General features: G+C 41.1%; 1 protein-coding gene across 1 annotated transcript in view; it reads left to right on the plus strand.

The window, feature by feature from the left end:
- GABPA (GA binding protein transcription factor subunit alpha) overlaps window positions 1-16,430 on the plus strand; it is a gene marked incomplete in the record, with an annotated part of 677,711 nt that overhangs the window by 341,201 nt on the left and 320,080 nt on the right. The window contains 1 exon segment of the mRNA XM_044071362.1: window positions 2,098-2,292. Coding sequence (XP_043927297.1) covers window positions 2,098-2,292 — 195 coding nt within the window.

Here is a 16,430-nt window from a genome sequence, read left to right on the forward strand (position 1 = left end):
GTATATATATATATATATATATATATATATATATATATATATACACACACACATTATATATATATATATATATATATATATATATATATATATATATATATATATATATATAATCTATATACACACACACACATATATATAGATTCATTTTAGAAGCTCGAAATACTGAATTATCTAAATTCAGTATTTCGCGCCCATAAAGTGGAATCCAAATTTCAGAAGCACAAAATTCAAAACCTCGCATACCACAGATTGGGTTTTGGGTAGGGGCTGTGATGTGTGTTAGTGTGTTTTGTTGCTGTAATGTGCGTGTGTGAGGAGAATGTAGCTTGTGTGGTGGTGTTGTGTGTGTTTTTCTATGTAGTGCGACCTCGGAGTTAGAATATTTAAGTAGGGGGGTGTAGGACAGAGCTTGTGTTTGTGTGTGGGGAGGAAGGTGTGTGTTTGTGTAGAGTAGAAGCGCTAATTCAAAATCTCCATTATGTGAGATTTTGAATTTCACGCTTCTGAGTTTTCGTTCTTTTAAGGATTCCACTTTATAGGCGCGAAATACTGAATTTCGATATTTCAGTATTTTGAGCTTCTAAAGTGAATCCATATATATGGGTCCCCTTCAGTAGATCGAACTTTTAAATGTTTGAAGACGATATGGCCGAGACCATAACATGGAACATTTAAAAGTTTGAACCGACTGAATGGAGATCCACGTACAGTGAGGAATGGGAAGATTTCCCTTTTCCACAATGTAGTGCGATCTCGGAGTTGGTATATTTAAGTAACGGGGGGTGTGGGGGTGCAGGGTGCCCCCCCCCCCTGCTACACAGGTTTCGTTTTTTTTTTGGTTTGTTTGTTGTTTTTTTTTTTTCTTCAGTTTTCAAACTTTTAAATGTTCGATGTTATGGTCTTGGCCATATCGTGTTCGGACATTTAAAAGTTCGATCTACTGATCTATAAAAAGTTAATAGATTTGTTTGTTTTTCAATTGAATTGCACAGGTTATAGGTCACATTAAAGGTGGGAAACGTTTTGAAAATATTTATTTTGGTCTCATTTTTTTATATCACAAAAACCTGCCATTTTAACAGAGGTGTGTATACTTTTTATGTTGTGTGTGTGTGTGTGTGTGTGTGTGTGTGTGTGTGTGTGTGTGTGTGTGTGTGTGTGTGTGTGTGTGTGTGTATATATAGAAAAGTGGAGGCTCCTTCTCAGGATCTTAATTATACTTGCTTCATTTGAACCAGTTCATCTGGTTGACCTGAGGATCTTAACATGGAAAACAGTTTTGCAGATTTCTCTTACCTCTTCAAGAAGATAATCTAAGTTGCTAGTTCTTATGTTGGGTCAGCCTTATCTTTGACATTGACATGTCTTCTTTGAATCTAATCTTTCATGCCTAAAGTGGTACCTGACTTTACTTTAAGCCAATCTGTCCATTACCTGTTTTCTTTCCAGGCCCCAAAAATGAGAGAGAAAGGATACGTCAAACATTGGATGTCCACATGTGACTGATATTACCTTGACAAAATAAAATCGTTCAGAACTTCTGATCAGTTCATTTCTTGTGAAGGTAAGGAGGGGACGGCCTGTGTCAAAGAAGACTATTTCCAGATGGGTTATCTCAGGCTATTACCTTTAGTTAGGGATATGTGTAAGATGCAGGTGGGAAAATTCAGTATTAGGTATTGTAAGACTGGAAAGGAAATATGGGTAGGGGAGGAACCTGAGCCCTGGATCCAAGATCCTGAAAAAGGGTGCCAGTGCTCATATCCAATTATCATCCATTGACATGGGCGGAAGAAGACAACATGGATCTAGCATTATGGTAAGTTCATAACTTTTTGTTATTTCAACATCTACTGTTACGATGAGTGTACTCGCACAACTGTTCTTTTCCTTTCTTACCCCAGAGGAATAGGTTACCTAACTTGTAAACAACTTTCCATGCTGACTTTTGAAAATAGTACATATAGGAAATTTGTTTTTCTTTCTTATTGTTTATTGAAATACATTTTGTTACTTGGCTACTTTGTAAGTCATTTGCCCTTTAGCTGAATATAATATGTGCTTTTTTTTTTGTTTCCTATTTGCAAATGTTAGATCCAGTCCAGTGGACTTCAGAGCACGTTCTCCACTGGGTAGTCTGGGTGATGAAGGAGTTTGGCATGACAGAGATAGACATCAGTAACATTACCATTCCAGGACGGGAGCTTTGTCTCCTGTCACAAGACGAATTCTTTCAGAGAGTCCCTCGAGGAGAAATACTTTGGAGTCACCTTGAGCTCCTTCGAAAGTGTAAGTAAGCTCCATTAAAAATCAGTTTTTGAAACATAATTAGGCCTGTTGTGTGTGACTTTATTCTGCCACAAGTCTCATTTTGTTTAGGCTTTTACTTTATAAATTTAAATTGCGTTCTTCATGATCTTGTAATACAAAGTCTATGGAACGACATGAAGATATGTATGTTGTCGCTAATTATTGGTAGTGTATTTTGTTACTATTTTTCAGTAGTCATTTTGATTTTCTTCTTTGTGGAAGGTGTTTGCAGCAGTATTATAAAAAAATTAACTTATGTTTGCTAGTATCACCCCCCTCACTTCATTTCCAAGTACTTAATGGCCCTAGCCCCTGTATGAGGGTAAGGATAATGCCATGCATCTTAAAGTTCTGTAGCATTAGCTGATGTTTGCAGTATGTACAAAATGTTGCTATGCTTGGAGTGCTGTTATTACATTCCATTGTCAGGGAAAAAAACAGACTTTCAAAGTGAAATTCTTGACAATTCATGTCTCAAACACATAAAAAGCTGGTTGTGATTAGACACATGGTCATAATCCTCTCCATTACTCCAGTCTTTATATCTCACATTCTGTAATAACTGTTACTGACTGTGTGTTCTATTCCTGCGTAGTTTTTTTAATCTACTTTCCATTTGATAAATATTGCACTATATTTTGTGAATCTGAACCCATAGTTGTTGCATATTGCTATTTTCTGAGATATTTATTTATTATTTTATTTTATTTTACATTTGTTAACCGGGAAATTCCGACTGGACCAGGTCCATTTTCAGCGGAGGCCCGGGGAGAAAAGCTCCAACATCAAGTTATACAAATACAGTACATCCAGCATAATACACAAAACAGGTTACATCATGTATGCTGAGCATAGTAATATAACAAGAATTAATAAAAACACTCCAGGTAAAAGATATAGAACATGGGTAAAAAGACAATGTCAGTCATACTTTGGTAAGAAAAGAAAATATATCAAGTAAGATTCTACAGTTAAAAGTACCCTTTCAAGCATCCCTTCTTTTGGTAGTAAGCTGGTATTTCCTCTTGGCTTTCATTACAAATTTCAAATTGTAGCTTTAGTAGGGCCACTAAAATAAAGAAGCTTACAGCCTTGAAAGCATTTCTTTTACAGAAAAAAGAGCCTTCTCCGAATTGGGTCCAGCTAAGTAGAAAAAAAGTATCAGATGAAGTAAGAAATCAACATACCTTAACTTCTTTCAAAACCAAGTTAAAAAATCTTCAAAGTGAAGTCATATGTACTTGTTTTTGGGACACTGGATAGTATTCATCATTCCTTTTGTACTTTTCCAGTGTTATGCAGTGTGTTCAAATGACTACAGAACTGCTGCAGCATGTTAATATTGCAAGTACTGTACTGTCAAAATAACTGCACTGCTGTATTCCTGCCTTCGCCATATGTACTTTGCAGTTTGTTGCATTTTATATGCTGTACGTTCACTGGGCCCAGGTCATGACATTGAAGTAGACCAGTTCAACAACCTGGTTAACAGTTAACAAACAGGTAAATAAAATATGTACATTAATACATTAATAAAGTCTGTAAAGAAAGTTGTTTTACCTGTAGGAAAATCATTTTGAAGGTAAGTAACCCAATAGGTCAATTCTTCAAAAAGATAAGGCTGAGAAAAGTGGAAAAGAAAAGCTGAAGTTCTTTCCATCTCTGCTGCAAATGGTTAGGAACCTTCAGATGTTAAAACTACAGAGAAATTGCAACAACCTTTCAAAAAAAAAAGTGAAAACGAACCATTGCTTGCTTTTGTTTCCAAGGGCAAGGTCCCCATTACTGATGTTTGCCTTTGAATCTGTGACTGCATGAAACAGACAGCTTTAAGGTGATATCTACTGCCAAACTGATACTGTTCTCAGCAAATAAATGAGAATCCTTAGAAAAGTTGCTGTAATTTTTCTGTGGCAGTGTAAAGTAGTGGGAGAGTACCTTCTCACCATTTTTGGGTAGATCTTTGAGCATAAACGTGTGCAGGAGCCAACAGAGGTTTAAGCCCTAACTTTGGATTACCACTACATTGCAGAGTCTATTTGGATAGTTCAAGAAAGTGCATATCCAATGACCAGCATCTTTGCTTGCTTGTCAGACTCAGAAGGTTGAAGGCCGACTGAAGGTTCATTATGATAACTTTGACTAGCCCATATGTGTCTTATGTCTTCATTAGAAAAAGAGGAATTTTGAACCATGACTAGTTATCCTTGGATTTTGAATAATGTCGTTTTCTTATGAATGCTTTTATGAAATTGTCAGTTTGGGAGACTGGGGTGGGGTATTCAGAAACTGTTACTGGACTGCCTTAATCAAAGTAGAGTGCTGAGTGGCAGCACAAGGAGGGGTCAGTTCAGAGACCGACACTGAGATGATCACTGTACCTTGAAGTACAGCAGGTTATACATTGCATGCAAATGTAAACATAAGTAGTGGCATGATTCCCAAACACAAAACTAGAGCAATGAACCACAGTGATCAGCTTTTTCATACACAAGCATTTTTCTGTGAACATTGCTATCACTTGGCAAAGATACTAAGAGTAGCATCTCCATTAACAACTCAGTATTGTTAGTAGCTGTTGCGGAAGCCACTATCCATGATAACTGCATACTGCTTTCCTCCTTATTGTAGAAGGGTCCTTCAGAGGCTATTATACAATGACTACCACAGCCAGGGCATAGTTGACTGCTACCATGTATCAAAGATGACATACAGGAGCTGGTTGACTGTTGCTGTCTTCAAATGGGATCAAGGAGTGTCTGGAATGCCTATCCCAATAAACACAGTGGTTTGTGCAGCATTAACCATTCTTGCCACAGTGACCTTTCAGTGTCCAAGTGGGGGGCATGTTAGTAGTTTTGCAGGCCTCAGCCTCATGAATCCTGCATCAGCTCATATATGTGATGCCGATTCATTTGCAAGAGTAGATGTGGTTCTTGCAGGCAGCAGAGTAGAAAACTATCAGTATGTGCGTATTCTATGACCTAGCCCATTTCAGTGATATCCTGGGGGCCAATGACTACATCCACATTGCACTCCACCTGTTCCACTTTGTGTTCATTGTGTCATTCAAAAGGGTTTCCATCGTATCAACTGCCAGGTGGTGTGCAGTGCACAGGGTATTGTATACTAGGTGTGTGTGTCATCCAGGCAGTTCCCATAATTCCACCATGTGGCACTCATTTGAGCATTATCAGTGTATCACACAGGGAGACATTCCACTAGGTCATTTAGTTAGCAGACACATATATTGCCAGCCCTACATCCCATGCTGGTCCAGTGACATGATTATAAGTAATGGATTGTTTATGTAGTGGTGTTGGTGTTGGCTGTTGTGTATTATAATAGGATTTTCTGCATACACTTTGGAGCAATGGTTGATTATCCTTCTGTAACCTCCAGATGTCCTTCTATTCCCGTGTTGCTGTATTCATAACATGAGAAAGATCCCTGCCCAAGTGACCCGAACGTCCGGCCAGTATACCAAAGACTTAAGCTGCTGCAAGGTACATGTGATTGTTGCACATAGAGCAACCAGCATCATCCATAAAAGTGACATCTGCACATACCATCCTCAGAACTTCTCTATGGCCAGTCTGAATGACTGCTTCCATCATTTTCTACAATTAAGCTAAGTGCCCTGTTGGGGAAAACCTTTATTACACTTTTGCTGCACATGCTTGTTAGAGGGTAATGTCATCCAAGAAGGACAAGTGCCACTGTGGAAGACAGATTCCACTCAAAGATAACCACAACCACTGTCTTTTCTGTCTGAGTTCTGATCAAGACTACAACGCCTTTGCCATCTGTCAGGCATTTGTCCCTAAAACACTCCACAGTCGTCTGTCTGCCCTTAATATATATTTTGAAAACCAGAGACTAAAGCGACTAGCTCTAGGTATGGAAGGTACTCCAGGTCCATCAGATGAGCCCCTGAAGAAAAAGGAAAAAGGCAAAAAAGATAAGGCCTGACTCTTTGCCTGCACCTGTGATTCCGGACATCCCTCTTGAAGCTGGTGAATGCCCAGAGGTACGTACGGTGTCTGGTCCTCCTTCGGTGGGAACTGATTTAGAAGAAGCTAGGTAGGGCTCCGTCAGCACATCCGCAGAGATATCGCAAATGTCCGATATGGATGGTAAGGGGGAACTGCAGCTCGCTCCTTCAAACGTTCCTCATAGTACCTCTTGCCCCTTCCATTGAGATTGTTAGGGCTGGAGCCTAGGCCTACATCTGGCCTTTCCATCCCAGCCTAGGGTAGGCCTTCCTCTCAAGAGGAACCACAAATAGAAACATGCGTCTCCTAGTGAGGAGCCTTCCCAATACTGGCAAGCCTTTTCTCAAGGGATTTCATCTGCTGAACAAGAGGCCTCTGAAGATGAATCGTCTTCAGATGAGTCCCTAGCCTACTCAACTCAAATAGACTCTCTTCTGGGGTTATGCCTCCCCTGAAGTTGATTCCAACGGTGGAGATTCTCCTGTAAAGGATATTACATTTGGAGAAACTATCTCCAGAATAAGGGAATTTTTCAAGTGGTAAAGCTCCCAGGTTTCAGAAGTACAAAAGAGGTACTGTGACCTCTTACAAATAGATTTTCCTACTCCTTCAGCCATTCTACCTGTTTGCCAGCTTTCCAAGATGCATTTCTAGTAGCATCAAAAGGCCCTGATTCACAACCTCCTGCTCCTAAAAGGCCACACAGGTTATATAAAGTTCCTGAAGACAGTAGTTACCTGTACAAATGTCTTCATGCCGACCCAGCTGTGATCTCTGTCTCTTTCTGCTGATAAAACCACCAACCTCCTGCCCTCAGATAAGGACAGTAAAATGATGGAGAGAGAATTGAGAAAAAGGTATGCACCTCTTCTACTCTGGCTTTTAGGGCCATTAATTATCAGACGCACACGTCTGGCCCTCCTTTCACAGGCCTCTAAATTGCTGGCAGATCTCTCAGACTCTGCAGCAAAATCCCACCTTTCTTCTCCCCGGCAGTTTCATCCCAGGTTACCAGGCATTCCATAAAATGCAGATGTTCTTCGTGTTTCACTGTTTCAGTCCTCACATTTGGATTATATGCTTGCAGGTAGCTCTCACTCGGCCTGATTATCAAAGTCTTGGGTCCTGTGTTGGTTGCTGTCTCATCTTCCATGATGTCAGGTAGTCAGGGGTATGAAGCATGCAGCTGGCGCCATTACATCAATCTTTCTTGCCGTGCGGTGCCCGAAGCAGAAGCAGTTCGCAAGTGCCGGTCGGCCGACCCCTGAAATATTCATTTTCAAGTTTCAGATACGAAGTCTTCAGCTAAGCTAAGTACCCTGTTGGGGATCCTTTTTCTTGCTCTAAACAGATGCCAGTAAAAGTTAACAATTGTATTTCTTGTGGAAAGCAAATACCTCATAAAGATTTTTCATTCGTACTGCGTTCTTTGCTTAGGCTCAGACTACGATGTACCTCGCAGTCGGTTTTGTGCCTTAGTCAAACCTCGTACTATTCGTCGTCACTTCATTTTCGCATCTAAATATTTTGTTACTCGGTTCAATTATCCAGAAATGGCTTCAGTAAGCCACCCGACTATCGACATTCCGAAAAAATGCAAAGATACAGACAGACCACATAGGTTCAAAGCTGCCAACGAGGCTTCTCCTAAGCTAGTCGGCAGCTCGCCGGTATTCATTGAGGTGCTTTCGCAGCCACTGATACCCGCTACTTCAGATTTGCAGGCCTCTACCGAGACCCATTTGGAGTCCGGTATGCCGCGAGATGCTTCGACTGTGGAATCTGCATATGTCTCTACCTTGGATGGGTCTGGAGCCGCTGTGCAGGCACCGGCTTCTGAGGGTGTATTCAGGCCTACTGACTTGCATATTAAAGCAACGCCATCTTCCTCTTCAAGGCCTAAAACTCGATCCATGCCCAGAAAACGACGCCCAGACTGCATGGTCAGGCCCCTATACCTAAAACAGCTTCAACAGAGATCTAAGCAACAACTAACAGTACAAACTTTAAAACCAAAAAATGTACTCGGCTCTGTATATTTAAATTACTGGAACCTGTGTTCTGAGAGACTGCTTTACAGACTATCTGCAAATATAGAGAGCTGAGTATATTTTTTTGATTATAGAGTTTGTTAATTGTTGCTTAGATCTGTGTTGAAATTGTTGTCTCACTGTTCTGAGAGACTGATCTGCAAATATACAGAGCTGAGTATATTTTTTGGTTTTAAAGTTTGTACTGTTAGTTGTTGCTTAGATCTCTGTTGAAACTGTTTTGTCCCAACCCCCCTCCCTATTTTTGGTTTGTAGTTTAAGTTTGGTGGCTTTTGCAGTTGCCCGCCCCACTATAGATTTTTTTTTCTCAAAATATTTTTATTAATTATATGAATAGCAAGACAATTAAAAGATTATACATAACAAGAAGGCATAAATGAACATATAACAATTCATCTAGTGATAACAACCTTCATGAGATTTTGATAAGTTATTTAGAAATAAAACATACACCATATGTACACTATATACAAGTTAGGCAACCTGAGAGGAGGAAAAAAATATATATTTAACATTAACTATTTAATATATGTTTAGAACCTTTTCTAACACAACCTTTCTAATAGCTTTTTTTTTGGACTTCCACCTAAGTATCTTTGAGCATCAATAAATTTAAAAGCCATTTTCTGGAAAGTAACCCATTTTAATTTAGAACGATCAATCCAATTTTGTATTATATAAAGTTTTAGTAATGAGCAAATAAAAATGATAACATGAATATCAACTTTTGAAAGATGAATCAATGGAATATGTAGAATAGCAAATTCCCACGTCAACGTGGATTTTTGATATCCCATTTTCTGCAGTCTGACTTTCAAAGATGTCCACAATCTGTGAGAAAAATGACAATACCATAGAATATGAAGGAGGTCTGCTTGGGGATGAGAACAGCATGAACACGAAGGGACTTATTTGGGTTAAATTTGTTTAATTTGATTGGGGTAAAGTAGGCATCATTAATAATCATTAATTGTGTGTATGCTAATTTTTAAAAGGGATAAATTCCTTAGTGTGTCTAATAGCCAGGACTTTCTGAGATTCTGACAATTGGGAATTATAATTCAACCAAACATTAGATAAAAGACAGTTGTGGTCCATCATTAAAGAATTAATTAATTTATATGAGTTTGAGAGCATTTTATCAGATGATGAAAGTATTTTGATAATCGTGTTAAGGTTTTCAATTGTGAGTCTATGGGGACCAGAGATACAAATTTGTTTTTAATTATTGCTCTTAGTTGTGTAAGAATTGGTGAGTAATTCCAGTTTACTTTCAATAACTTACGCCAGTCAGATAAAGGCAAGTCAAGATATTTCAAAACATCTCCTACTTTTAGATTTTTAATTAAAGGATAGTTTGTTAAGTTCAAAAGTTTATTGTCCAATAATATATTTGGGTTTAGATGAATTGGCTGAACATGGTGCGAGATCTTTTCTAGTTTACACATTTTGAGTAAGGTTTGGAAATCTCTAATCTTTTGTTTAAATACTGTAGATATATTTTTAATAAATAAACTATCCAGAGAGATAAAGGGAATAGCTTCAGGATTTAAATTATTAGAAATGACATAATTATACCATAATTTTATCCATAAAGAGTGATTTGGATAAGAAGTGTTATTGAATTTAGAGATAGTAAGAAGTTTATTGGATGAGACAATCAAGTAATAGAGATAAAGATTAGGTAAACCCAAACCTCCCTTGTCCTTCGAAAATGCCAATCTAGAATAGGAAATTCTAACAGATTTAGGGAACCATATGAATTTTGCCAAAGCTTTATTTACAGACTCAAAAAAATTTTTTGAAATTATCTGATCAGATGATGAGAATTGGTAAAGAAATTTAGGCAGAATATTCATTTTAATAATGGCCACCCTTGAAAGAAATGAAAGGTTTAGATGCTTCCATCATACCCCACTATAGATTTGATCTGGGACACTCTCCTAGTCCCATCTCTTTACCTCATTCTACCTAATAAACTCTTTTTGCACTTGCTTTTAGTCCTTTTTAATTTAATTGCATTTTTTAAACTGTGTTTGGTCTAATATTGCTACATACTCAAGTGTGCTAGCTTGCACTGCATGTGAATTGTTTTTACTACTGTTGTTGCTACTTTTCTGTAAAATAAACTGTAAGCCTGTTTCCTACCTTTCCTATAACTAGTATTCCAGATACAGATTTGCTGTATCCAGGACTGTATGTAACCTTCTGAGCCCCCCAAGCCTTTCTGTGTTGGAGGGAAGCAGTCTAGCTTATCAGTGGGAGTGGTAAGCACTAGGTAACCTGTCTACCAGATAAGAAGTGGTTCTGGCCCAGAAATTGTAGTTATTGGCCGTTTGGGCAATCTTCCATCTCTCTCAACTTTATGATTTGAAAGCCTGCATTTAAACTTGTTTCTGTCCTGTAACTCGTGTAGTGCAGATACAGATTCTTAGTTTTAGCACTTAAATTTGCTTATTCATGCTCAACACTTGTTCAGAACTTGTAAGCACTAAATAAGCTACTAATTACTATAGCACTCAGTCTTCCTCATTGCCTAGAGGAAAACAGTTTTTGTACTTACTTTTCTCACTGGCTTAGAGAAAAACAGCTCTTGTACTCACTTTCCTCACTTATCTAGAGGAAAATATTTTTTTATTCAGGCATATCCAAGGGTCAGCTCCCAGTGTTCTCTCCTGTCTATCTGATGAATCTGGGCATCTTGAGGCAATGTAGAAATTGCCTCATGTACACAGACAACCCTCTCCTCCTACCACCCAACACTGCAACCTGTTAGAGATGCACTTATCTAGCCAAACTGGAGGTAAAGCTCTCTCCAACCAAGACTGAACTTGACAGTCATGAGGAGAAGGTAAACACTTGCACCACACCACACTCATCACATAGTCTTACTAAATCTGCACCACCAAAATCCACACATAGTAACACAAAATCATTCGCGGAGGCTCTCAATAATAATCTGTCTAAGCAACAGAGACCTCCAAAGCAGAAACGCAAGCAACCTCCATCCCCCAACACAACCCAAATGACACACAGCCCACAGATTCAGTGTGCCACTCAACCACAGCCAATAAGGCAAAACAACGTACCCAACACAGTAGTCATAGGTGACTCTTTAGTCAGGCACACTGATGTCCCACTCACCAGGCTAAACAAGGCGAAGGTCACTGTCAGCTGCCTGTCGGGTGCCAGGATCCGCCACATAACCCACGCACTCAGGTCACTCCACAACAAGTATAAATATGACTCTGTCATTGTCCATGTTGGTGTGAATGACCTGAGACGTACCTCCCTGGACTGCATGAAAAGAGACATGGAAGAGCTCTCTGATCTTGTAGGCCCAGGCAGGTATGACCCTAGCCCTGAGTAGCATTCTGCCATCGCCCAGAATGATACCGCAGTACAAGGACAAAATGATCGACTTCAACAATTGGCTAAGCTTCTGGTGTCATTCTAAGGGGATCTGTCTGCTTGGGATGACATGGTCGACAGACCACGATGATTTTCCACAGATGGCCTGCACCTCTCACCCCTGGGATTCCGGATACTGGCTAAGGCTCTTGCTTACCCCATAGTGCCTTTTTTAGGCAGGGTTCAAATAACAAATTCACCACCATAATGGGAGCAGGCAAGCAAAAACTGAGGGTAATGCTACTCAGTGCTAGAAGTCTAAATCTCAAAATGCACTCACTTGAGGCACTCCTTAAAATGGAGAACATCGATATCTGTGCAGTGACTAAGACCTGGTTCAACGCTCCAGAGAGCACCCCTGCACTACTAGGCTATAACTCATACCACACTTTTCGGTCATGTAACCTGGACCGAGACACCAAAGGTGGAGGTGTGTCCATATTCATTAAGGATATCCACACTTCCAGGCTAGTTGCTCAGCATAATGCATCTGAGGTTATCCAAGTGCAACTAACTCTGGGCAAAACTGCAATCCAAATTGTAGCTTGCTACAGATCCCCCACCATGTCCCAGGATTCCCACTCCTCTTTTCTTGATGTACTGGAAAATATTAGGGTTCAACCAAACACCTTAATAATGGGCGACTTCAACTACCCCACCATTAACTGGGAAAACTACTCGTGTACCAATTCCTTAGCTCATCGCTTTCTGGAATTCATAAACTCCAATGCCCTAGATCAACTTTTCCACACCCCCACCAGGAGTGACAATATCCTAGACCTAGTCATTACCAACATGAGTGACCGGTGTTCCACACCTGAAGTCAACTCCTCGTTGGTCTGATCCGACCATAAATCACTCTTGATATCCACATCCCGCCCCCACCCCCCATTAAGGAAACCACAGTAAAAAATTTCTCCAAAGCCAACTTCATGTTTCTTAAGACAGAAGTGGTGAACTTCTGACACCCATGCAGATGGACAATACAGTTACAACTGCTGAATCCTACACAGATGCACTCTCTAAGCACTTACATGAGTGCATGGATCGTGCTATCCCAAACAGAACCAAGACGCTATTCTCCAAAAAAAAGAAAGCCAATCTGATCGTCCCCTGCCATAAGCAAACTGTACAACAGAAGGAAGAAACTGTTGCAAAAGAGAGTAAAATCCCATGAGTGGAGGAGCTCCCTGGTCAGCCTCAGTAAGAAGTTGAGATCCCTTATAAGATCCTCCAAAACTAGCTACGAAAACGAAATTGCCACTAATTCCATGGACGACCACAAAGCATTCTATAGCTATGTCAAGAATCTCGATGGCAACACCCAGATCTGCTCTGAGTTACAGCACAAAGGCATGAAAATTACAGAACCAACTGATATTGCCAACATCCTGCAGATAGGTTCAGTGCAAACTTTACCCCACCCCCTCTCACCCCCTAAAGGGCCCATATCTATACAGGAAGAATGCAGAGTCCCTGTAATCACAACTACGCAGGTAAAAGTTGCACTCTCTAAAGCCAAAAACACAGCATCCATGGGACCGGACAACATCCCTGGCTGCGTTTTACATGAACTTCAGAACGAACTTGCTCCCTACTTAAGAACCATGTTCAATAATAGCCTCGCATCAGGCTTTGTGCCCACTGAATGGCACACAGAAACAGTTATCCCACTCCACAAAGGGGGAGCCACCACTGATCCCGGGAACTATCGACCTATTAGCTTGACTAGCCTGGTCTGCAAGGACATGGAACGTGTCATCATGGAACTCATAAACAAAGACATTGGTAACCTCCAAACTCTGGATCCCACCCAGTTCAGGTTTGTGAAAGGCAGATCATGCCTCCTGAACCTGATCGATGTCTTTGAGGCAGTCACCAAAGCCGTAGATGAGGGTAAGGTGGTTCACACAGCCTGTCTTGACCTCGCCAAGGCTTTCGACACCATCCCCCATTCTGGAATTATAGCTAAACTCACTAAACTAGTTATAAATCCCCACGTCACAAGATGGATTGCCAACTGGCTCACTGACAGAACCCACACTGTAAATGTTGCAGACTCCAAATCTGACCTCAAAGCAGTGACAAGTGGAGTACCACAGGGTTCCGTCCTGGGACCTCTCCTGTTTGTTATCTACTTCTCTGAAGTACAGGCTAACACAGAAGGCCTCTGGCTAACGACTTTCACAGATGACTGCAAACTAGGAGCCATAGTCAAATCCCCAAATGATGTGGACATCCTACAGCAGGGCCTCACTGAGACAGATGCCTGGTATCAGAGCCATGGCCTCAAGCTCAATGCCAAAAAGTGCAGTGTCATCCCCTTTGGTAAAAACTCTGTACCCATCAACTACCACATAGGCAGCAATCTACTTAACACCGAATGCATAATAAGAGACCTTGGTACCCAGGTGGACAGTAGTCTCTCCTTTGATAGTCACGTCGCCACAGTAGTCAGGAAGTCCTTCATTGTGGCAAACCTTATCATAAAAGGGTTCTCATCCTGGAAAAAAGAGGTCATTGTTCCCCTCTACTCGACACTCATTAGACCCATTATAGAGTACAACGCCCCTTTTGGAATGTACCTCACAAGACATCTGCAGCAGCTGGAAAGACCACAGAAGTACCTCACAAAGAGGATTACTGACATCAAACAAATGCCCTACACTGACCGCCTCAAAAAAACTCCAGCTTTACTCCGTAGCATATCGCCTACTCCGAGGTGATCTCTGCCTAACATATAAAGCTATGTCAAACCCAAAGCTGTTGGACATGCTACACCTAAAGAAATCCCAGTCCCTCCGAGCTACACGCTCTAGGGACCTAAACCTTGTCACCACAATAAACAGGACATGCTGGAGGGATAGATTCCTGTCCCAGAGACTTCCCATTCTCTGGAACAGGCTACCCATCTATGTCGAGCAAAGTTCTTCATTAGCACTCTTCAAGAAAAATCTTAAGTGGATGGGAAATAGGAAATACACCCCAGGGCTCACTTCTGTGTCTCTGCTCGACAGTGGCACAGGAAAATAACTTTCTTGGGTGGCGTTGGCTAGGCTTACGTAGGCCCTTGGGCCGATAGCGTAGTTACCTACCTATGAAGAATGGCTGAAAACCTTATTACTCTAATCAGGGGAAGCCACCCTTCTCCTTCTAAAAGACCTAGGACTGATTTTCCTTCTGATCAGGATTTTGAAATTTCTGATGTTCTTCGTGTTTCACTGTTGCAGTCATTACATTTGGGTAATCCTGCTGGCAGGTTGCCCTCAGTCGGCCTGAATTCCAAAGTCTTGGGTCCTGCATCGGCCACTGTCACCTCTTCCCTGACGTCAGGTCGTCTGGGGTATAAAAGAAGCAGCTGATGCCATTTTCTTTAGTCTTTCTTGCCGCGCGGTGCCCGAAGCAGAAGCAGTTCGCAAGTGCCGGTTGGCAGACTCCTGAGATTTTTGTGTTCGAGTTTCAGACCCGAAGTCTTCAATAAAGCTAAGTACCCCATTGGGGAAACTTTTTTTCTTGTTCCAGACCGATGTCAGAAAAAGTTAATAATTGTATTTCTTGTGGAAAGCAATACCTCATAAGGACTTTCATTCTTATTGTATTCCTTGCCTAGTCCCTGATCACGTTTCTGGTTGTCGGTTTTGTGCTAGATTTAACCAACGCATTATTAAGCATCTGTATGATTTTGCTTTAAACTATTTTGGACGCAGATTTAATTATCCAGAAATGTTGTCGGATAACCATCCGACTACGGGAGTTCACTAAAAACGCAAAGAAAGGAGAGAGATAAACAACCGAGGTCCAAAACAGACGACGAAGCTTCTCCTAAGCCAGTCGCCGGTTCTCAGTGAGGCGCTTTCGCAGCCTCTGACGCCCGCTACTTTAGAGTCGCAGGCCGCTACCGACTCCCACGTGGAGTTAGCTATGCCACTGGAAACTCAAGGCATTGGAGCCTCAGACACTATTCCCTCAGATGGGTCCGGAGCCGCTGAGCAGGCACCGGCTTCTGAGGGTGTATTCAGACGTAAACATCTTTACATTAAACTGACTTCAGCTTCAAAGGCAAAAACTAAAGCACCTTCTAAAGCAAAGAAACAAACTCAAGAGCCACGTGGACAGGCCTCTAGGCCCAAAAACAGATGCTCAAAATGGCCAAAGACTTTATTACCTTGATCAGGGGTTCCCATCCCCCTCCTGATAAGAGGCCTAGGCAAGAGACTGACTATGAATCTTCAGATCAGGTTTCTATTTCTTCTGATTCCTCTTCTGATCAGGAATATTCTCTTCCCCCCTATGAGGATTCTGATGCTGAAGAATCTATACCTTCAGCTTCTCCTCCAGAGGACTATTCTTTTGGGGAAACCTTGCATACCATGAGGGAGCATTTCCACTGGGAGAGCCAAGATTTTTCAGAATCTAAAAAAAAGGCTCAGGGATTTCCTTTTACTACCTCAACACAGGCCTCTAGCCATTCCACCTGTGTTAGACATTGTAGATGATGTGTTTTCGGAGTCTAGTCTGACCCCTGACTCCTTACCTCCAGCTCCTGTTAAGCCTGACCGATATTACAGGGTTCCTGACTCTCATAAATTCCTTTTAAAAACCCTGCTGCAGACCCAGAAACTATTTCACAGGGTCCCAAAGGAGTTAAGGCTTCCGCTGC

The sequence above is a fragment of the Protopterus annectens genome, chromosome 5.part0, assembly GCF_019279795.1.
Source record: "Protopterus annectens isolate FY-2018-M chromosome 5.part0, PAN1.0, whole genome shotgun sequence".
NCBI classification, from domain to species: domain Eukaryota; kingdom Metazoa; phylum Chordata; order Ceratodontiformes; family Protopteridae; genus Protopterus; species Protopterus annectens.